The sequence below is a fragment of the Cystoisospora suis genome (assembly GCF_002600585.1).
Source record: "Cystoisospora suis strain Wien I chromosome Unknown contig_1777, whole genome shotgun sequence".
Taxonomy (NCBI): domain Eukaryota; phylum Apicomplexa; class Conoidasida; order Eucoccidiorida; family Sarcocystidae; genus Cystoisospora; species Cystoisospora suis.
Window position 1 is genome coordinate 13,681 of NW_027154577.1, and position 22,253 is coordinate 35,933.

The 22,253-nt window shown below is 46.2% G+C and overlaps 3 protein-coding genes across 3 annotated transcripts in view; 2 read left to right on the forward strand and 1 right to left on the reverse strand.

Annotated features, from left to right (window-relative positions):
- Nucleotides 1–5,092, forward strand: part of CSUI_003930 (valine--trna ligase) — a 15,127-nt gene extending 10,035 nt beyond the window's left edge. The window contains exons 4-7 of the mRNA XM_068064125.1: nucleotides 81–1,186; nucleotides 1,782–2,089; nucleotides 2,515–3,116; nucleotides 4,249–5,092. Of these exons, the coding sequence (XP_067923892.1) occupies nucleotides 81–1,186; nucleotides 1,782–2,089; nucleotides 2,515–3,116; nucleotides 4,249–4,354 (2,122 nt within the window). The 3' untranslated portion in view covers nucleotides 4,355–5,092. The remainder of the gene's footprint in view (nucleotides 1–80; nucleotides 1,187–1,781; nucleotides 2,090–2,514; nucleotides 3,117–4,248) is intronic.
- Nucleotides 5,093–5,883: 791 nt separating this feature from the next.
- On the reverse strand, nucleotides 5,884–16,441 carry CSUI_003931 (thioredoxin-like protein). Its single transcript, XM_068064126.1, has 9 exons — nucleotides 14,407–16,441; nucleotides 13,188–13,545; nucleotides 12,531–12,653; nucleotides 11,747–11,847; nucleotides 10,911–10,968; nucleotides 9,753–9,847; nucleotides 8,878–9,199; nucleotides 7,902–7,994; nucleotides 5,884–7,057 (listed from the first exon to the last, which is right to left on the reverse strand). Exons 1-9 carry the CDS (start codon nucleotides 15,678–15,680, stop codon nucleotides 6,872–6,874), a joined length of 2,610 nt encoding a protein of 869 aa, XP_067923893.1. The 5' UTR covers nucleotides 15,681–16,441; the 3' UTR covers nucleotides 5,884–6,871.
- A 207-nt stretch (nucleotides 16,442–16,648) lies between these two features.
- Nucleotides 16,649–21,641, forward strand: CSUI_003932 (ribosome recycling factor protein; the record flags this gene model as incomplete). Its single annotated transcript, XM_068064127.1, has 5 exons — nucleotides 16,649–18,832; nucleotides 19,785–19,879; nucleotides 20,527–20,610; nucleotides 21,087–21,143; nucleotides 21,441–21,641. Exons 1-5 carry the CDS (start codon nucleotides 17,770–17,772, stop codon nucleotides 21,639–21,641), a joined length of 1,500 nt encoding a protein of 499 aa, XP_067923894.1. The 5' UTR covers nucleotides 16,649–17,769.
- Nucleotides 21,642–22,253: the final 612 nt, after the last annotated feature.

The following is a 22,253-nucleotide window of genomic DNA, read 5'->3' on the forward strand; positions in this document are numbered from 1 at the left end:
CTATCTATCTATCTATCTAATGCGTTTCACGTGTAACATTTCGCGGTGTGATCCCTGTCTCTGTCTTTGTCCTCACTCAGTCGGATGAAGGAGGTTGCTTATACCGTGACTCGCTTGCTATTCGACAAGAGCGATGTAGGCGGTGCGGCGAGGCTCCTTCAAGCCTTTCTGTGGCACGATGTCGCAGACTGGCTTCTCCCTGCAGCGACTGCGATGAAAAAGAAAAAAGCATGTATCCTCCATGAGCTCTCGCCTCAGAGACAATCAAGGAATGGAACTGTGGCCGATGATCAGCAAGATACAAACGAAGCTGCCGAGACGCAGAGAGATCATGAAGAAGATCCCGTGAGGAGTCAAAACCACGTAAGATGCAATCAGGCAGAGATGAATCAGTTGTCAAAGTCTGAAGACAGTGCCTATCTTTCTTCTGTAGAGAGAAAAAAGCGATCTACGATCGTCACCAAAGAAAGAGAAGGGAGAGGGGAGCAAGGAAGACGGAGCTTTCTCGACATATCTTCTCGGCTGGAGGAATGTAGTAATTGTGTTCATCACTGGGCTTTGGTTCTACTGAGAGTCTTTGACTTGTCTTTACGTCTTTTACATCCTTTTCTTCCCTTCGTATCAGAAGCTCTCTTTCAGCTTGTTGTGCTTCCCTGGATTGCCCGCCCACATGAGAAGACTGTGAAAGCTCCTTCGTATTCTTGTGCTTCTTCAAATGCCATGGATAGAAAGGAACCTGTCGGCATCCCTTCATCTCAAGACAAGAAAAAGAAGACAGAAGACGACGCAGCGGAAGTCACAAGAAAATGGACAGAGATTCAAGGGGGAGAGAAATATGACTCAGCAGCACATCAGAAACTTTCACAGTCCTTGAAGGCTCAGGAGGAAGGAAAGAAAGAAAAAGAAGAAGAAGACTTGAACTCTGGAAGACAGGGCTCATGGCAGATAGAAAACATGACTAGCAGACAAGGACGTGCAGATTCCGAACAAGATGGCAGCTTGGTAGACACTCCGTCACGTAGAGAAGAACTAGGCAATGAAAGAGAGAAGATGAAGAGACGAAGACGTCCTCCATTTTCTCTTCTGGAAGATACAGAAGAACGCATCAGGCGCATACTATTCGGAAACATTCACTCGGAGTCTCCTCGAGCTCTTATGGCTTCTCGATGGCCTCTACATGCAACGGGTAGACGTCAGAGACATTTCAAACAGACACGACACTTTCTCGTGTGTCTTTGTGATCGATGAAGCAGTACATCATAGATACCAGGAGTTTAACATTCTTTCAAATCTTTTTTTCATCCCGAGATGTGTAGGAGGTACTCCTCGACTCGAGGCAAGTGCTAGTTATGTACACGTAGCAAAGGGAGACTAGCTGAGCCTGTCTATCATTCTACCCGAAAGCCTGCGCGCGTCAGAGCCATCTATGTGACGTGGGGATCTTGCTTTTTGCCGGGAGTGTGATCTCAGTTCCTTGGCTGTTGAGTTTCGTACTTTTCTCTCGCAATAGCGTTGTCCGTAAGTTTGGTCCATCATATGTTTCGCGAAGCTCAACAGACTTACTTATACAGGAGATATGTGTGTGAATAGACTCAACTGGATAGAAGATATATGTGTGAATATCGGCAACTGGCTCGAAATTTCCTTAGCTGGTAAGTAACCTTCTGCTGTGTGAATACACGTCTGTTACGGGGATCGCATACATGCATATCTATACACTTGGTTCATCAGTATCTGTTTAAAAGGTCGTATTTTCGCTTTTTCGTCTCTTCTCTTTCCAGAAATTCCTTCCACAGATGCCTATGCCTTGAAGGCTTTCAAAATTTTCCAGAATGTCGTCCGTCGTATACGAGGGGCAATCAAGAAATTCTCTCAAAATGCATCGTTGGTATCATCGTCTGACGCGCTTCGAGGCAGGAATCGGCTCAGTTATGTGTCTCGGAGTACAGCCGAGGAAGAGGAGAGGAAAGGAGGGACAAGTGAGAAGAAGAAGGAGACTGACGAAAACTCACGAGAAGGAGAGCGGAAAAAAGACTGTTTGTATGTCATTCTTCGGACGTCCAATCGTAAACTCTTCAACCTCCTGGAAGTAAGTAGAACTGTGATCGACGACACACGTAAATGCATATGTACATATACATATGATTTCACATCCAGTTCAATACTACGCGAGTATGTATATATACATGCATGAATGTCACACAAGCGGGACGTCGATCAACAGTGTGACTTGTCCGTAGTGTCTATAGATTTTTAGAACACTCCTTTTCACCCTTGGCAGGCGAAGAAGACAACCTCCTTCCTTGCGCCTCTTTTCTACTCATCGTTTCAAACTCTTCTACTTTTCAATGTTAGCAAGACTCTGTACAACTAAGGAAGTCCATCTATGGCTAGCAGACTCACCTATATAGACATATATATATATTCTGCATAGCATTATTATATAGCTCTTTTTACACGCCATCTCGAGCCACTTTTCCTCTTTCTTATACTTCTTTCCTTTCTGCCTGTTAGGAAGAGAAGTTCTTTGTTGCAAACCTGTCGGGAGTTGACCCGGACAATCTTCGCCTTGAATTTGACTCCCCTCTACAGCATTCTTTTCCTCGAGAGAATATGGACTTTGTTCTGAACACGGACAAGAAGAAGCAGAGAGAAAGCCTTTCAATAGAGCCTGAAGTTACAACAGAAGACAAAGAGGAAACCATGCAGAAGGAGAAGAGAATTGAAGAGACCGACATGAAACAAGATGAAGAGGACGATGATACCTTTCCAGATCTCGATATACATGTATCTTCATCGGCAAAGGGTTATCCTTTCTTACCTTCTACTGAAGGGGAAGAAATAGACTCAGAAGGAAAGAAGCCTGATGGAGAAGTCCCCTCTCGGTCGCAAAACGGTAGACATGGCGCTGCTGAGTTGTTAACTGACAAGAAGGATGAAGAGAAGGAGAAAGAGGAAGAAGGAATGGAGCTTCTGTACAGCGCAGACGATGATTCAGTGAAGACCAAAGAGGCGCAAAGTCAATCTTCTTTGAAACAGAAAACGCGACGCCTACGTAAAGCAGAGAACGTGAAACAGAAGATCGAAAGTCTACAGGAACGTCTTACAGCACCTCTGTAAGTGCCTCTTGGTTTCTTCGTTGTCTATCTCTTTGTGTATGTGAATGAATGCCCTAGTGTGTAGATTCCTGTACAGTTCAGCTGCATACAATGACAATAATACTTCGTTCACACTAGTATCTTCCCCTTCTTTTCTACCTTACCTCTCCATCCCGTCTCCTTCCTTGTCTTCCAGGCAACTGTCTGTTCTCCTCTTGGACTTGGTTACAGAAGATCAGTTTCTTTCTGACAGCACTACATAGAATAGAACCAACATAGAGGTGCATGCATGCGGGCCACCAAAATCAACGTGTGAAGAGACTCTAGATGTGTTCACACTGCTTTTCTAGCCAAGAAGTCATTGTTGATATACAGACACCACCCCCCGTTCCCTCTATCTATCAATCTATTATCGATCTATCTATCCATCCGTCTTATCGGCCTGTTCCGTATCATCGTCCCATGCCACATGTGGCATATACAATTCACTCATGAATCACGAAGCAGCACTTCGTAAACTTCCAACATTCTTCTGTCCTTTCTTCTGTTGATGAAAGCTAATCGTTTTTACTCTTAGGACTTCTTGCGATATGTAATCAGTCCTCTGTCTCTCCACGCTCATGTGGATTTGGTGCATTCATCGTGAGAATGGAGAGAAGTCCGTGAACAAAGCTTTGTTTGAGGGGGAAAGTTCTCAACGGCTGGGTTGGTCAGTGAATGCCTAGGTAGCGTCCATTTTAAGAGTTCTCATCGAAGTAGAGTGATCCTACCATGCATGCAATCTTTTTCCTGGCTATGGTGATAATTCGAATGATATCCCTAAGAAAAGGCGAGTGGCCTCGCAATCTTGGGTGAAGTTACACCCCCCTTCGGCTCTGCATTCTGCGACGGCATTTAGAAGTCACCTCTCCCACCCAGCAACCTCTGGTGATACCTCCTTTCCGTACAAGGTACCTCCCAAATTCTGACATGCATGCACATGTATATAGATATGTATGTATCTATACATATGTAACATTGCTAGATAGATTTCTTCGGTTCATGCAGTCTCCTAACAACGTGTAAGGGTTAAAATCCATTGTGTGACTTCATCAACTGACTTGAAAGAGAGAGCGCTCTCTCGGGTATGTATTGGTTTTGTCCTCTACAGCTTTGCTCTACGAGCTCCTGTAGATGTTCAAGCTAAGCTGAAGTCTCGTCTCAAACGTCTAAGACGAGAATACGAAGAACTCCTGATTGATCATGATGATGGATAAAAAGAAGATGCGACACCAGATGATATGGTGACAGTCAGCTACGAGCTTAACAGGTGTTTTCTAAGCCTGCATTATTGCTTTTCTTCTTGTAGGATGGATCGCAAGGCGGTTTGCCAAGAAGAGAAGATAGAGTAAGGGTGCTATAGCCTTGATGTTTTCCTGTATATTAGCAATCTCCCCATATAAGGCGAGGACGGAATAGCTAGTGCTTTATGGTCAAACACCTGAAGAGGAACAGAGATATCTATCTCTTCAGTCGGGGACGAGGTGTAGATAGTACACGCTTGTGCATCTCACCATCGTAGTCTGTCTCCTCCTGTTGTTACACATAAGAAAATCTTGCGAAGCGGTCCATAGATGTAGAAACCTAGTCAGATATTCGTGATACTGACTGACAGGTACCCCTCACAGGTAGTGAGGGATTAATGACTGGTATGTATGTATATCTGTATGTATTTATGTGTATATGTGTGAACATGTGTCCCTGTACGAATATGTAAAGAAGATAACAACAGATCACCACGAGCTTGAAAAGGTCTATGAAAGTCCGTTCATGAAGAACCTTATCAATCAACCCTTATGTGTCGTGCCATTGTAGCGGGGGAAAATGTCGTTGGCGTGAGGGGTGGAGTGAAGTAATCCTCATGCGTCCTTCACAAATGGTGTCCTGGAGTTGACAAGACAGCGATTAAACTTTTCTACCTTACTGGAACTGTTGAACGTGAATATTTTAGCAGTCAAGAACTGAATGAATGAATTCACATCTTGGAGAACCTCTCCCTCCTGTCTCTCGAAAAGAAAAGCACCCCCCCTCTCACAGACGCCATTTCTCTCGATACGTTGAAGATCCCTCGAAATGAAAGACGATTCTTCATCGGAGTTCTAAAAAGGAAACTTCTTCTGCCTTATAGACATGAGTATGTTGTCAAAGAATGCTGCCTTAGTCTCCCCTCCCTAGGTTCTTCCCGAGCACGAGGTATGTATCATCTCTCTGCTACAGAACAAGACGTACTTACTCATTCATCTGGCCAAAGGAAACTCTCTTAGATATTGTCGCTACTTGTTTGTATGTCGGTTGATTTGATACGAGGCCTCCATCATGACGACAAAGATGACCCATTCTCTATCTCTTCTTAGATCGAGTACATACTGGTTCCTATCGCTAACAACAGAGGGTTGAAGGAGAGACGGTAGAAACGACCGATCTGTGGACAGTAAAACGAGGTAGCGGCTGTATTCGTTAAGACAACTAAGCAGAGAAGAAACTAGAGGCCAGGAAGACGAAACTGTCCGTTTATCTGTCTGAGGATCTGTCTCGCCAGAGGTTTGAACTGCTTCTCGAACTCCGGCGCAGTCCTAGGCTGTAAAAACGCTGACCGTGACAAATAGATAGAAGAATACAAACTACAAGGTAAAGATCATGGAGTAGCTGGGACAGATCTTTCCGTGACTGGTTTGTCTATCAAACCGATGCGGGGGACAATGGAACGACAGGCTCTGTGGCGAGTGAAGAAGTTTATCATATGACCTCCCACGGACAGAAAAGCAAGAGGAGGGAGACAACACAGATAGAGACAATAACAGGAAGTCATACGAACGAAGTGTAAAGGGAATGGAAAGAAGTTCTTAAAGGCGTACATGTCCACCTGCTTCCCTCAATCTTCCCTCACAATCCTTACATACGCTCGTCTCAAGCACAAATCGTCTTGACGTCTAACGAGAGGGACTTCACATCGGCATGCAAACACTTCATAGACAAATGTAAGTTATTATATTCATCATACATGCTCTTAAGCCCGTGTGTGTATATATATATATATGTATAGCTGGAAGATAGGTGTATATGAGAGACAAAGTATCGTCAGTCTGTTCCTCTAGTGAAGTAGGTACGAAAAAACTCCACTCGGAGATGATAGAGAAAGGTGAGTTCACTGAATGATTACAAGAGCATCTTTGTATCGTATCACTCGAGCAACAAAACTATACAGTGCATACGAAACACCGTCGAAGAGCACATGCATCTTGTCAACTTGCCGGAGGAGACCTGCGTACTTGTTGGTGTCTACTACGCCAAGCGAGGCAGTAGTAAAACAGCGGAAGGAGAAGGAAACGAAAGAAAGAAGAAAAACGAGCAAACAAGGATACCGTTAGGTTTCTGAAGTGTATGGAAAAAAGGACTGAAGTACGTTGGCTTGGAGAGAAACAGAGAGTTAACTCGGAAGGAAGAAGAAAAGCTCTCCTCTCACCCACACTAACGAAGTGTGAGAACAGGTTCATGAATGTCTTTTGTCCGGATTCTCTCCCCCTAGCTATTCCCGCATGCGCAACCACTATCAAACTATCTTCAGAACATCAGAAGATGAACAGAATCTTTGTCCGGAATACACCCCAAATCTCCATACCGTCAGTCCCTTCCCTTCCCCTCCACCCCTACAGAAAGAACATCATTCCAGCTACATACTTCCGACAGGTTCCCTGTCAAGGTGCACCTCGTCAGCTCCCTCTATGGTTTCTTCATCACGTCGTAAGAGAATCCATACGACGAGAAGACTTATTTTGAGAGTTCTGTTTGCTTTCACTTGATTCTTCTTTTTCTCGGGGTCGAGAAGAAGAAGAAGATGGTGCTGTCTCCGTCTCCGCGCTTCCGAGTAAAGCATCGGCTAGATACTCTACGTCGCGACGTAGAAGTTCCTCTCCCATCATCTGAATAGACAACAAAGATAAGGTGCAACTGAACCTTGTACAATAAGGGCCTCTAGTTAGCTGTCCATGTGGAGCCAAACCAATAGAAAATGGATTGTTAAAGTGAACAACAAAACTATAGAATGAAGAGGTTTGACGGAGAAGAAGAAGCACACTAGACACAGGAGAGGCGGGTGGGATGGGGCAGTGTAGGTACACTACCAATATACGTGTTGATGAGTAGACAAGATGGGCCGCAGTCATACAGCCAGTACACGCAAAGTAAGACAAAACTCACGATCCACCTACGACATTCTCATGCAGCAGACTCTGAAATCTCGGACAGGAGCACACGAGTAATTGACTCGGTGAGAGAACCACACCTAACATAAACAGCAGATGAACGACTCGTCTAGGAAAGCGGACCTAACTCGAAGCCTCTCACAATATAGACACCCCTATCTCTCGAGAAAAAACTGAATATACACTTCACCATTTCCTGTCCAAGGAAACAAAAAGATCCATCGTTGACGAAACGCCGTAGCGTGACCACTTGCACAGATGACTGCTTGTGTACCCTTCTTCCTGTGCTTTCATTCTCTCTCTCTCTCTTCGGAGAAAGAGCACAGGGGACATAACAGCAAACCACCCTCCTCATAGCCGGACCTGCCAGAAGAAGACAGCAGGGTCTTTCCTTCTTACAATATTTTGACCTGAGCTGGTCTACTGCATTCTATAAACACGTGCAATGAATGCCTGGTGGACGAGACACATGATGTGATCTTGAGAGCCGCCAATACCAACAAAAAATATGGATTTCTATGTCAAAGAAAGAAAGAACGAGAGTCATTGCTTATTATCCTACCACTCCGAAGACCATTGTATCTGCCTCAGCATTAAGGATCTCCTTTTCAAGATGCTCTAGATTCTGTGGTAAGTTGTCGTCTCTTTTCATATCCTGAAGGAAAACGAAAAGCAGCAGAAGAACAAACCGAGTGAGAGCAACTCCCAAACAAAACGAAAGAAAGAAAAAAGCCAGAAGAGGAGACCACAACCCATTACTGGAGTCAGTGAGAAGAGAGTGTGATTAGTGAAGGAGTTGCGAAGGAGGCCCGTCAGAGAACATCAAGGAGGCTTCCTCTATCAAATGCGGACTCTCACCCAGCTGTTCTATAGAGGTAGGGGAACGCCGGCACGCTCAGCTTCTTCTCAGCTCGAGCTAGAATGCATCATATCATGCGGCTGACTATCCCTCCGTGGTTCCGGCGTTCTTTGGATCGAGCTGTTTCCATACTGACTTTCTCTTTTACTGATGAATTGTCTTGAGTGAGACAGGAGACGGAGAAAAAGAGACAGAAGCAGACCAATCCCCGAGGAGTATTTCACTGATTCTATTTGAGAAATGTGATTAGTTCACCTCGCCAGCACGATGCGGTTGTCTAGAAATAGACCCCCTTCCATAGGGTAGAGTATAGGGCTTAGGGTTTAACACTTTGAGCGATGTAGACATCCGTGTTCCGTGTTTGAAGTCCGAGCCTAAAAGATTGAGTATTACTCGTTATACTAGGAGATCCGTTGCTGCATGCTTTCTCGATGAGAACAGTAGCCGTTCTCTCCCTTAGCATGGACAACAAAGATAGACGGATATAGTAGAGAGATATATGGATACAGACTGGATTCTACAAAATGATGGAGACTCTCTACGAGCGGCTCTTCCCAGCTCTATTCTGTTGATCAACTTAGAACTGACTACTGGTGTCCTTGTGAGTTATGCAGGCATACAGTCTCCCTTATACGTAATACGTATAAGATTGTCTCCTCGGACAGAATGCGATCCTCACCTGGCTCATCAACATCGATACAATAGCATCGAAGTCCTCATCTTCTTTCTTCTTCTTGTCCTCTCCCTGATGGGCTACGGGACTTCTTCCTGCGAAATCCTCTGGACCTCCTTTAACTTCCGTCTGCTGATCCGTATGTGAGTTTGAGTTACTAGGCGGTTCAGATCCAGTGGAAGACCACGAACTGTCAGATGAAGACGGTCCGGCTGTCGATACACTTTCTAGTGCTGAGGCCTCACCGCCTTGGTCGAGAAACATTTCCTTCTGAGTTTGCTGCTGAACTGCCATCATTTCTCGCTCCATCTTCCGTTGCTCAAGTAGCCTGCATGGAAAGCACGAACCAAGAATTGGTCTTCCTATCAAGCTCTACCGCCTCTTTCGTTGAAACTCTACTTTCTTCAACACACAGAGACACATGCACAGGCTTTTACAAGTACGTACACGCTACGAACCGCCTCCTCGTACAGTACCACATATGCGAAGCTATATATACATATAGACAGAGGAGACAGAAAGAGAGACACGGAGACGCAGAGAGAGAGATACAGATATACGTACATATGCATACCCACAGGGGGATAATGCACATAGGAACACGCAGGTGAGACATAAGCAACTCGCAGGTGCCTGAGATGAAGCATGCACCCGGTGTAAGAGCCAGCACCGTCGACGCGACCATACAGATCCAAGTTCACACCCCGCCGTTCTTTCGAGAATCATCTGACTCGCACTACATACGACGAAACTCAGACAAGTGTCTAGTTACCACCCTCCCTCATTCTGACAATCTTGTGAACGCTCTCAGAACTCTATGTGCAAGTAGAGATTTAGACTTAGCTCTCTTTCCTCATCTGACTTATCCCCGAGTAATTCACCAGACAGATAGAAGGCCAAATCGCCGAAAGCGATCATGAAGAGTCTCTAGGAGGTCATTGAACTTCAGTCGGACTTCTGGAGGAAGAGAAAACTCCTGAATAAGGAAAGTAGTAAAAGGCACTCATGTGCCTTAGTTCTGCTAACACATTTGTTAAGCAGACTCAGTTTGCGATAAGGAAGAACTGAAGGGTGAAGAAGACGTAGGAGTGAGCAACGGAACTGTATGAGTATGTGGAACGGCTTCAGAGAGACGCACGATATGTATACACATGCCCCTAAGAGTTGTAAGGTCGTTGTAGACATATCGTGCGTCTCTCTGCAGAGCCTGCGGTGCAAATACATACTGACCTCTGAATAAAGGGAGGCTACAATGCCGGGGCGTCTTTTGCAAGTCAGCTAGAACATTTAGCGGTGGGGAGCCTACGAACAGGGAGTCTGCTTGATTCCTCAGATATTTCACTGCATCTACGAATGAAGGGCAGCATCGTGCATATTATAGTCGAGAAGCCCGATACTCTGCTGTGGTTGAACATATAGAACAGAGTGTATGGACACAGTAGACTAGCCAGGTGCCTGTTCCTACAATGAAGAGCATAAAGGCAACTGTAAACAAAGATACACGCACATATGCATCCATGTTTACACTGTATAGATTGATGTATTTTCTGGAGCGAAAAGGGTCAAACCTGGTTGCCTGTCGTCGTGTTCCCTTGACTCTATCTATCTGGGGAGAAGATCAGCCTCATGACTTAGAGTCGTATCCTTCTTTATCTTCCTGCGTAGGCCCCCTGTTGAGGCATGTGTGTCCTTCCTCTCAAAGACACTGGAGTATATATGCATACAGAGATGCTTAACTCTAAAGAAGTAGTAATGAAAAGGTTACACACACTGCGGAGGAAGGCACGCCAACAGGGGGGCCTACAACGGAAGATAAAGAAGAATATGACTCTATTGGTGAAGCTGATCTTCTCCCCAGATGCAGTCGAAAGAACACGACAACAGGCAACGTGGTTTGACCTGCTACGCTCCAGGCTGCATCAGGCGTTCACATACCAATGTATATAGTGTATACATAGATGCCCATATGCGTATATCTTTGTATACAGTTGTCTGTGTGCTCTTTACCGTACGACACTTGTAACAGGCCGTGTACTTACCTTTTCTAATCTCTCTATAAAATCCTTTGGCTTGAACTCTGTCCACTTCTCTCCATTCCTGCATTCATAGACCGTCGGGGCACATGATCGTTACTACAGCATCCCACCGATATGACAACCGAGACCCAGGGCATCTTTAGCTTGGTAGGCATCATCACAACAGGCGAAACCCCCCATATCCTCTGCCGGACCCACCTGTGAATGAAAACATGTATCTACGTATGTGTATAGGTGAATACGTAAAACTATATCGGTGCACACGCACGCAAAGTCTATTCTTACGCATTGTCCTGTGCTTATACTCCGACTGGCGCAGAGATAGACGACAGAAACATAGGGATTCATTGAGAAGAAGTCATGCTACTCTATACAAGCACCCCATCCACATGTGTACACCCTTCCCTACACAGGACTGCATAGACAAATGAACTACACGACTACCTCCCCACACAAACTGAGGAAGGTATCAAGAGAACAGCCCGACAGACAGACAGACAGACATCTCAAAATGAACCCCTTCTTCAATCTGAATCTACATACAAACAGCTCTACGCATATGAGCAAACTCGCGAAAATCCGTTGAAGATCCTGAGTCCTATAACGTTCACAAACGGCAGGAAAGGAAGGCTCTTGCTCGATAGATGGAGTGAACACCCGTCATGTTTCCGCTCCGGAGTGAAAGGTACTAAGTCAAGCTTCCTACCAGCTGGCCACAAGGCATGAGTTTACATTGCGAACATGCACGAGAGACGCCATTCAGAAAGGCAACCATTGGAGAGGGTGGGGTGAACTCAGGAAAACTGTCACGTTCCTCTTCCCTTTCTTTATCTCCTTACTCGCTACGGTACAGCACAAATGTCGGAGTAGCGCGTGTGACGGGACACCCAGGAGGAAAGTCATTTTTCTCGATGTTGAGTCGCTTGATCTCCACAGGAATCTGTATGTACGCATGCATGCATTGGCGAGGAAACGCGTAGAAATAAGAAGATGAGAAATGTCCTCTCTATCGATAGGAAAAGAAGTCCCATATAAGCCTTTGGGACGACGCAGATACATGAAGTGAAGAAATCTCGTTCTTCTTCTGTTCAGTAGACACACTCAATTCTCTCACCACAAGCATGCTGTCTATATCCTGACTCCTTCTCTCGCCACGCGATGCACCCCATTCATCTCGTGATGGAGGGGATAATGAAATACTAACGAACTGTTAGGTGTTCCTGAGAGGTCATGAACGCAGAAGGAAGACGACGTCGTATTTGAAGTCCTTAACACCGGTGGTAAAGCGACTACTTCAGAAGCTTTCCGACAGCAAAGATAGGTAGATATCGCTTCTTGAGGGAGAAGATAAAAGAGAATAGGTCCCCTCCAAACCTCCATACACAGAGGTATTCCTTTGTCAGGCATCTTGCTACTCATAAGGTCCGAAGATCCATAGAGATCGAAAAAGAGGCAATTCGAGCAGCTCCACCGAAAGAAATCCACAACTCAAAAAGAAAGAAGACGAACGAGAAAGAGAAAGAAAGGAAGAAAGACAGAAGCAGAAAGGAGGAGAAAAGAAGAGAGAAGCAGCGGCATAGAGACAAGAAGACATGAGAAGTGGATAAATTCCTCTTGGCTTACCCCGTGTTCAGCAAGAATTTGACTGACAGAGTTGATGAAGGGCCTCATCAGGAAACAGAGAAAGCATGAATCTTCAAACAGCTGAAGAAGAATAGGATGTCCATCTTTAGCTGTCCCAAGAACCTACATACAACAAACAACCGCGCCGGGAGAAAGGATCCTCCTCTCTAGAGCCGAGACAGACAAAACATACCGGTGAATACGAACGCCGCTGAGAAAAGTCCCCAAGAGGAGGCCGAAAAAGGAAGAAAAGCGACTAGCTTCACGAAGAAGCCAAGGTGTTCTAGAGCAAAACGGGGAAACGACTGGAATCTCTTGTCTTCTCTAGAGCGCACAGTCTGCTTTCCTATCTAAGCTTTCTGACTGAAAAAGAATAGTGTCTATCTGTACATGCAGACGGAGAAAAAACAGATACGTATTCTGTATGTAGATATCTACGTGATATCGCATGTATACAGCGACAAAGAAGAAAGGTGAACGAAATCCCAGGTGCTTTGGACGCTAGAGTAACTCATTGGGGGAAGAGCTACGTATATACACATCTAGGAAGTAACACAGAAGTTGGTATCTACCTCACAGGACAGCGGCAGTCTTTGCAGCAAGGACGAAGAAGAGAAGAAAGTAAGTATCAAGAGAAAGATACTTGGTGATTCTTACATCTGCTTGAAACGTTTCTCCAGTAACTTGTTGAGGTAGATGAAGCTCTGCTTGGATTTTTCTTCGACGTTTATCTTGTTTCTCACTGACTGGCTTGAAGAAAGTCAACAGAATATCTTCTACTCCGTCTCTTATCATCATCTTATCTTCCGGTTTATTCTCCTTCTCCATCGTCTCCTTCCTTTCCCCTTCCTCGGAGACGTGCCCTTCCTGAGTGGAGGTCGATTGTAAGCTGTCTCCTTGGTCCATCTTGTTATCAGCCAGAAGAAGATCGTCTAACGTATGCCGAGAGCGTCTCTGGCCTTTATACAGGAGTACTGAAGGTTCGTCACCTTGCGACGGAGAATTCAGTGGAGTTCTAAAAGACATGAAGAGAAAGACATAAAAGCGTCAGAAGATCCCCTTGCTACTCCTCCTACTACAGTGACACCTTTACTCCGAGTTGTGTAGAGAACACCGGGTCGTGGTCGTTTCTGCCGAGATGGAAGCAAGTGTGTGCCTCCTCTAAGTACTTGTAAACAGAGTAAAGATAGATAGAGGGATTAACAATAGATAGGCGGATAGACCAAGATAGAAAGACAGATTTAAGGAATGATACACAGATAGTCAGAGAATACAACGACGTAGTCACTGCTGGTATGAACGACGAGCTCAATGGTCGAGCAAAGGACTGAAAACCCCGTAGGTTGTCTGTCCAGTTCTGACTTTCAGCCAACTGAATCGAAACAATACATACAATCTCAAGACTCTCCACCAGGAAAACAGGAAGGACTCACCGTACACCCTGTGGTTCTCCTCTTCAACTCCTACTCTGATAGAAGATCCACCTCTAAAGAAGGCGGAATACACGTCATTCTGATTGAACGACTTCTCCTTCGTTTCTTCTTTACCAACATCATTGTATACCTGGCTGTTAATGTTTTTACTATGTATACTCCGTCAACTGCCCAGTCAACAGACAGGAGTAGAAACAGAGTGTCCTAAGGCTTTCCTCTCGAACTTCTCTATCTCCTTTCTCTACTCCTCCCTTCCCTCCATTCAACCTCTTCCTCTGCGTAACAACATAAATTCTTCGACAGCACGGACGAGCCATCTTACTGATCATAAAGAGAAGATCTTCTGTGTGATCGCACCGTAGCTTAACACACGAGAACGTCTACAGTAACAGCTACTCACTCACTGCCTCTTCCCTTCTCCATTGCTTAAAAGTTTCCTATACCTGAAAGCATAGAAGAGCTTCAAGTGCTTCGTGAGATTTCTTTCCTCTTGTAAATCATGGACTTTCTTTCTCAAGGCGACAATCTTATCCTTCACTTTGTCCGCTTGAGCTTCATTATCTACAAAGAGAACTAGCGCCTCATCCGTCCTATCAAATTCAGCATCTGTTACAAGAGAGAAGCCTTGGAGTGCTGGAGACGAAGAGGAAGAAGAAAGCTCTTCTCCTTGTTCTCCCCCTCCGTCACGCTGTCCTGAGAGTGGGTTTTTGGAAAAGAGAGAGAAGACGGACTTTGCTTCACTTGGGTCTCCTTGAGATGTCTCTTCTTGACCTCGATTCTTTTTCTCTTCTGTCTTATCTTTTCTACTTTCCGCGGGTGACAGAAGATGTAATCGCAACTTAGCAAGCAGATCAGAAGCTCTTTCACATGCCTCAATTAAAAAGGAGCGAAGTGGAGACCAAGTGTCAGGAGGAGTCGAGGGAAAGGCTAGATAGATAGCTACAGCACTTCCTCCTGCTAAGACAAAGGAAGACATCAAAAGCCATTTACACCAACGGAAGAAAGCAGACCTCTTTTTCTTTCCTCCTCCCCCTGTTTCTGGTTCTTCTGTGTCCGTCTCTTTCTTGAGTTGCTTTTCTATCTCTTTCAACTCCGTGAGAGAAGAATCAACCATCGACAAAACTTCTTCTTCCTTCTTTTTCAAATCGTTTTCACTCTCTGGCTTCATGTCAGCATCAGGAGAAGACGACTCGGAAAGCTTCCTATCCCCATTCATAGCAGTAGCAGATGCTTCTTTTACCGTCTTTCCTATGTGGCTCGAATATCGAAGCGATAGCTGCTGATACTTTTCTTCTCCTTGACGCCTCAAAACTTCTCTACAAGAGCAGAGTCTCAACCCAGGGGAGGTGGACGACGAGAAAGAAGAAGAGAAAGACCGAGAAAAACACCTTGATGACTTCACAGGAAACAATACAAAATTCGATTGAGAAAGAAGTCCGCAAAGATACTTCTCTTGAGTCAACGGAGAACCTACAAGACGGCTGCCTGACGAAGCAAGTACCTCAGGACAACACGACAGAGGGAAGAAAGATACGGACCTGGGCCCATCTTCACTGGAGAATCGTTCGAGAGCTCTTGTAGGAGCCTTCGAAGGATCTGCATATGACTTTGAAGTTGAAGAAGTGACGGCATTGTTTTGGTGACGTAAGTGGAGCCTCCCTTCACCACGAGAAAATAGAAGACTACGAGAAGTCTGGATTGTGAAGTAGCGCCTCATCTTGTTGGCTATCTTAAGTTGCTTTGACAGCGAACAAGAGAAACGGAGAATACTGATGCATGTGAACCTGGGATGTATGACTTGATAAGAAGGTTGCAATGAAGCGGGATATGATTCAAATCACCGCAAAAGTGTCCTTGCACGGACGACGGGCCTGGAAAGCTATTATTATGCGGCTTCGATTCTTACGAAGCTCAAGTGTACATACACCGCTCATTCATTCTAAGGACCGGAGTCATTCAAGGCGCAATCTTTAACAGATTGATCACGAATGTGTGAGGAGGAAAACAACTCAGAAGCAAGAGAAGGGTCCCTCCTGAGAAAAAAGAAATAGGAGAGAGGAGCGAAAAGCCCTAGGCCACCGACAGTCAAGCAGTGCACAAGGGATGACTGAAATCTCAAAAGCAAAGTTGTTCTCTTCCGTTTTCTTTCCCGCGGCACACTCGCACGACAGACGTCACCCCCATCCCTCTCTTCAACACCTCTGGCGCCGCACCATCGATATCAGAAGGGACAAATCGAGTCAAAGAAAAACAGCCTCTTTTGCATCCTAGGAAGTCGAGTCAAACTCGCAATGTCGAAAGCGGCCGAGAACAACCCGGTGCTTCTGAAGGAGAAGTTGCAATCAAGAGATAGAAAAGGAGAACGGAGAATTTCGGATCGCTGACACTTGCGATGTATGGACTACAGAGAATGAGAACTCTTCCTTGGTATCGATGGTAGCGCCAGCTGGATATCTCCATCTCTGATTGGCTTTCTGCGTCTCCTTTTTGATTAGCCATTTCGATGCACTGGCAACTCCGAAACCGCATTTTCTTCTTTGCATGCGCACGAGGCTCCCTCCACTTCTCAGAGCAGTTGAACGGGCGCAGCCCTAACGCCCCTCAATGGTGTACAGATACCTAAGATATCTTGTTAGATGAGCATCTCCGCACACTTGCTAAGTGTTTACGCCATTGCTTTTTTTTGCTGTGTAAGTCCGCTGCTGAATTCTAGGTTGAAGTACTGGAAGGCTCATCCAAGCTATTATGGTACCCTTTGAATGAGAACGAGACAACCGCGGGCGAGGGCGTGTGTCAGGTAGCTGTGCTAGCATGTCGATTGTCGGGTCTGTCGATCCACTGGGCGCCAGCCGTGAGCATGCAAGGTCGCCCAAGTGCATCGAGGTGGATGACACGTGGATAGTTTCACATTCAGCCGGTGTCTGAACATCTTTACAAGGAGAATAGCACGTACCTAGTAGGTCAAGCTTGTCAGTATCCCGGAGGAATAGTGGGTGTATGCCTTCTGACCGGAGATTTCCATCTCTCCCGCCAGTTGGCCACCTGCATCTGCTGGTCATCTAGGACAATTTGTCTCCCCGGAACTTTCCCTTTCCCTGTCACACCAGCTGAGCGAAAGTCGCGGTCTGAGTTACACTAGTGATCTTTTTCCCTTCATGTTCCACTTGCCGCTTGTGCACCCATGCCTTTTTCTTCGGTGTCTCAGGCGCTGTTGTCTGAACTTCGGCCGATGCGAAAAGAAAGATCACTTACCCCTAGAGCGCTCGCGACCTGCTTCGTCCTCCCTCGATGAAATGTCTGTTCGCTTTTCATGTGCCAGGCCCCTCCTTCTCCCTCCTTCGTCTGCACACACGCACACACACCGCTAAGAGAAACGGGACGATGAGACAAGTTGGTGTGAACGCCAGACTCCCGTGCATCTCACCAGAAGATGTCTTTGCAGAATAGTGTCCACCAAACCAACGGCGAGGCTTAGGCCCCGTGAAGAGGAAAGATCTTTTTGTGGAGAAAGACGCGAGGCGTCCCCATCTTTGCGGAAAAGCGACAAGGGAAGGGTTACATGCTGGAATAGAAGACCGCCTGTGGGCGCTCTAGAGTGTGTGGGAGGATTCAGATACAAATTGGATGGATGACTGGCACGGATCAGGGCTGTTTTTTGTCGGTCCAGTTTCTTCTTTCTATAGCATGATAGGACGACTTGATATAAAAACACACAGACGGCGACAACCTTACACGTCTCATCTCTTTTCGGAGTGAGAAAGTACGCTGAGTTGAACACTTCCGATGTTGTCTGGTGATCCAAGAAGATGACGAGATTCTCTTTTAGGTCGTTTGCCCCTTGTTGCCCCGGCGGCAGAGAAAAGGAAGGAGGGAAAGATGTCTTTAAGAGACGGCTATGTGAAGTTGTTCAGATGAGACCACGGCTTCCTTCTTGGCAGCAAGTGCAGCAGCGGAGAAGGCTTCATTCCATAGTTCGTCTTCCACGCATGACTACTAGTACAACTACAACCGTGGTGCGGTGTAGAGACACTCCAGCATCATCATTTGTCAAGATAACTCACATGGGTTCTTTGAAGCATCTCGACATTCTAGTGAATAACAATACACATGGGAGAAAACCAGCCCTCTTGACTTCGTATGAAAAGGTTTCTTCTACACGTCTCTATCCTTCTCTACCCCTTTTCCTAGCATCAACTCCGATACCATCATCTCTTTCCTCTTTTTCTTGTCCTTCTTCATTCGGTTCATTCTCTTCTTCTTCTCTTTCTCTTCCATGTCCTCGCCCCTCAACCCTCTCAAAGTCTTCTTCTTGTTCTCCTCCAAATCGCCTTCCTCCACCATCACTCCCGGCGTCTGTCCAAATCTTTTCATCTGGCTGGGACGACCCTTTTCCTTCGTCTCTTCATTCCTTCTCGACGAGACTCCTCAGCAGCAGCAGTCACAATAAGAAGAAAAAGAAAGACAAGCCATCATCTAAAGAAGAAGGCAAGAAAGAAGACAAGAAACTACGTAGAGTTCTGAGGGTCTTAGGAGGAGGCGATATGAGCCAAGACGGTGGAGAAAGCGACTTTGATGCCTCTCCTAGCAGTAGTAGCCATAGCCATTCACGAAGAGGAGAAGGAAGATCTGGTGAAGGTAAAGGTCAGCTTCATCGTGGCTCGAGGTCCAGAGAGAGATACGAAGATCAACAGGGAGATGAAGATGAAGATAGATCGAGCAATAAGAGAGAAGAAAAACCGGCGTTTGATCTGAAGGAGTATGAGAAGAGTATGGCAGCGGCTATTGCCGGGATGGTGCAGAGAATGTGTGCTCTTGTATCCACTAGAGAAAAAATCTATGACTTCGAAAAAATACACGTCTCTGTTGCAGGTAACTCATGCGCTATACGTATATACGGTAGTGTAGAAAGTATACATATATACATATGTACATATACATCTGTCATGACTTCGTAGAAGTCTACGGGGGCAGACACATCACAGCCCGTGCGTATGTCAGTATACCTAGTATGCGGATAGGATATGAAGACATGGAGATACATAGCTATGTATCTCTCTAATTGTAAAGTACATATCTGCATCCTGTCTGCATTTGTAAGTGAAAGTATACACGCAGTCACAAAGGCAAGTAGATCATAAGCTTCTTGGGAGTTACCAGAGACTAGACATATCTTGTTCTATATATGTGCGTGCAGCCCTTGAAATTCAGAGGTGGAGAGTTCCATGCAAATACGGAAAGGTGTCACCTGGATTGATGAGTTACGTGCATGTATCTGCTACCGGGTCGCTTGAGATCTTCACATGGGGTCATAGGGGATGTCTTCTTAAGGCGCGTTTTGCATATACAGAAGAAATGACACCTTCAATGTGTTCTTGTATGTATCTAGCTATGTATGACAAAGCACACGAGGAACTTTTCATCTCGGGGCGTCCATGCATTCCTCGAATCAAGTCTTCATGTTTGAAAGTTCAAGGCCTTTTTGTAACTGACCACAACAAGAAAGTGTGAAGAGTCTCTTTTAGACAGCAGGATGTTCATTCCGAACCGAGCAGGTTCCCGGTGTGTCTGCAGTAGAGAACAGTCTCCGTGAAGAACCATTCTTGGTAGACAGAGGATTTTCACTCAGGGAAAGAGTGAGTGAATGGATTCCTTTCTGAACAACTCTCTTTTCTTAGGCGAACCGTGAACCTTTATCATGGTCTTCTTCTCAGGGATGAAGGCAGCTTGTTGCATGAATTCTTCTTATGTCTTTAATGAACGGGAGGAAAGAGAGCAGTAGAGAGTGTTGGTTTTGTCTGCGTGGATCGGATTCCTCCTTCAGGGGAGAAAAGGCCTCTATCCGATCTGGCTCAAGTTGTTATGAGGGGATCCACAGCTGTGAGTGTGCATGTCTTTTCAGAAGCAAATGTCCCCAAGGTAAGACTTCCGTCTATCCTATGTTCGTCGTATTTCTCTCTCGAGGTTGCTGCACGTCACACTGTATCTCACCGAAGTGCTAAAGTCACAGCATTCCAATACGTGGTCTAGCTATGATCTTTATCTTCTTAATGCGTGCTCTGTACGAGGGATATGGTAACTTCTGTCTACCCATATACATAGGGGTTGCAGAAGTACTGTTCCCCTATAGCAGGACAACAGACGGATGTAAGCATTCTGTCTATTCACGGCTCGCTCTTCCTCTCTTTCTCTTCAGCAGATTCTCAGAGTGTAACGGTGCCCCTCGAGCAGTACATGGTACTGAAGCGAGGCGAGAGTTTGCCAGTCAGCTGGAACCCTTTAGTTCTCTCCGTTGTTGTTGTTTTTTCAATGCTTCGGTCTCCCGCTGCTGGACCTTGTCTTTCCCGAGCGGGGCGGGGTCCACGCATGCCGGTGCAGAATGTTTTTCCCGCTTTGTCTATGAAGAACGTGAAGGTTCCCTTGTGACGCTACTGTTCAAGCTGTGGCGTACTGTGCTTCTCAAAGTTCAGTCCCTGTAGAATGTATGCATGGGTGCCCCGGGCTTCTATCGCTGCGTATCTGACGAGATTGCGCCGGTCAGTCGTGCCTGCGGTATGTCGGTGCAGGTGATCTCAGCTCTTCGGGCCGCAGATTCTAAATGGACGATCCAAGAAGAAGCTCATGGAACTATTAAATGTCAGCTCCCTAAGGTAATACTGTCGGCTACCTGAGGGTTCCTGTGTAAAAAGGACGTTAGAAGTTCAATGTATCAGGGGCTAAGAGGGTGTGGTGCATGCATTTCTTTTGTCTCGGGGGGGATCATGCCTTGGCTGATAGCCTTCTTTTATACGTCGCCATATCCCGTACACGAGGTATAGGGGCACTCAATCAGTTACGAGGACATTCACAGGAAAACCAGTGTAAGGTTAATGCATTTTTGCAGGTGTGCATGATCGCTTGAGGACCTTTGGTAAGAGTGGCCGTGTATCATCTATGCACTCCCGGTCGTAGAAGGCGCACATTGCACCGATGATCGGACTGTAAGCCGCCTCACCTAACCGCGAAAACCCTTGCTCTGCATTTTCTCAAACCCCGTATGATCCAGTGGCTCGTTAGAAACTTCACTGCGAGATCTGTGAGTTACCTCCTATTATATGTGCGCGCCTGCTGTTGCAACACTCTACAGATGACGACAGAGATGCGAGAAGAACTCAGGACTAAGGCTCGGGCTTTCCTAACAGCGGTGAGAGAGAAAATGACAACTGAAAGAAAAAGACACTTAGGCTGCTCTCGGATATCCGTCTAAGAGAGGCGGCCACTCACCTTAGGTTCTTCGTCTCCCAACCGAGGCTGTATTTGTTTATGAACACATCCCCCCTTGTAGCTGTACGAACTGTTAGCGGAGTGCAGCCTTCCTTTGCCGGCACTGACAGAAAGTGTGTTGCTCGGGGCTAGGGGGACAGTGATACGCATATGGGGGACGGAGTGGTTGACCTCGAGAACGGCAAGAATTATGAACGGCTGTGTCTGTGGCCCGCAGGCTAAGAGTGAAGTGCGAAACCTACGGCAAGCGGGACGAAGTCAGTTGCATAAGCTGCAGTTCAAAGCCCATGCAATAGACGAGACTAAGCGGCGAGAGCTGGACGTCGGCCTCACAAATCTAATGGAAGCTTACGTTACCAAATGCGACAAGGTTTTCACGGAAAAGTTCCAAGAGATGAGACTCGGAGACAGCCATTAAAGGCCTGTGTGCTCTGCAGTTTCCCGTACTCCCCATGCCTTGCTTCAGAAGGCTTTGATAACAGAATACGGATACACGTAGAACATTCTGCAGGAACGCGTTGCTTGGGGGCCCTCCATGATGATGTGGCAATTCACGGACCCACGGCCGCATATGTTGCGTGGTTTGGAGTCGCGAGCTGCAGTTGCTACTCTTGAAATGAGAGAGATCTATTTCCGTATCTGACGCACTCGGGTCTCTTGAACCAACAAATCACAATTTATTTAGGAAGTCGTGTGAAGCTCCGAGTGGGCATCGCCAAAAATGTCCAGTAATTCACGTTGTGTGCGTGCAACCGAGGACTCTTGTCGTACACTCCAATGTGTCGCTGTGCAGAGTCTCGCACAAGCAGAGTGGCGAGTTTAGTGCTGCTGTGCTCTCGGACAATTGCTCCTGAGGTCGAGTCGGGAAAGCAAATGCAAGAAAGTCCTGGTGGATGTCCGTCTACCCTCTTGTGCTCACAAGTGGTGGCATATCTGAGACAATCAATAGTGGCGTTTGGATGAGAAAGCAGTCGTAGTCGTTCAGCGGGCTTTTCTAAAGCATAGTCGCAAGGCGACAAAGAATCGGCTC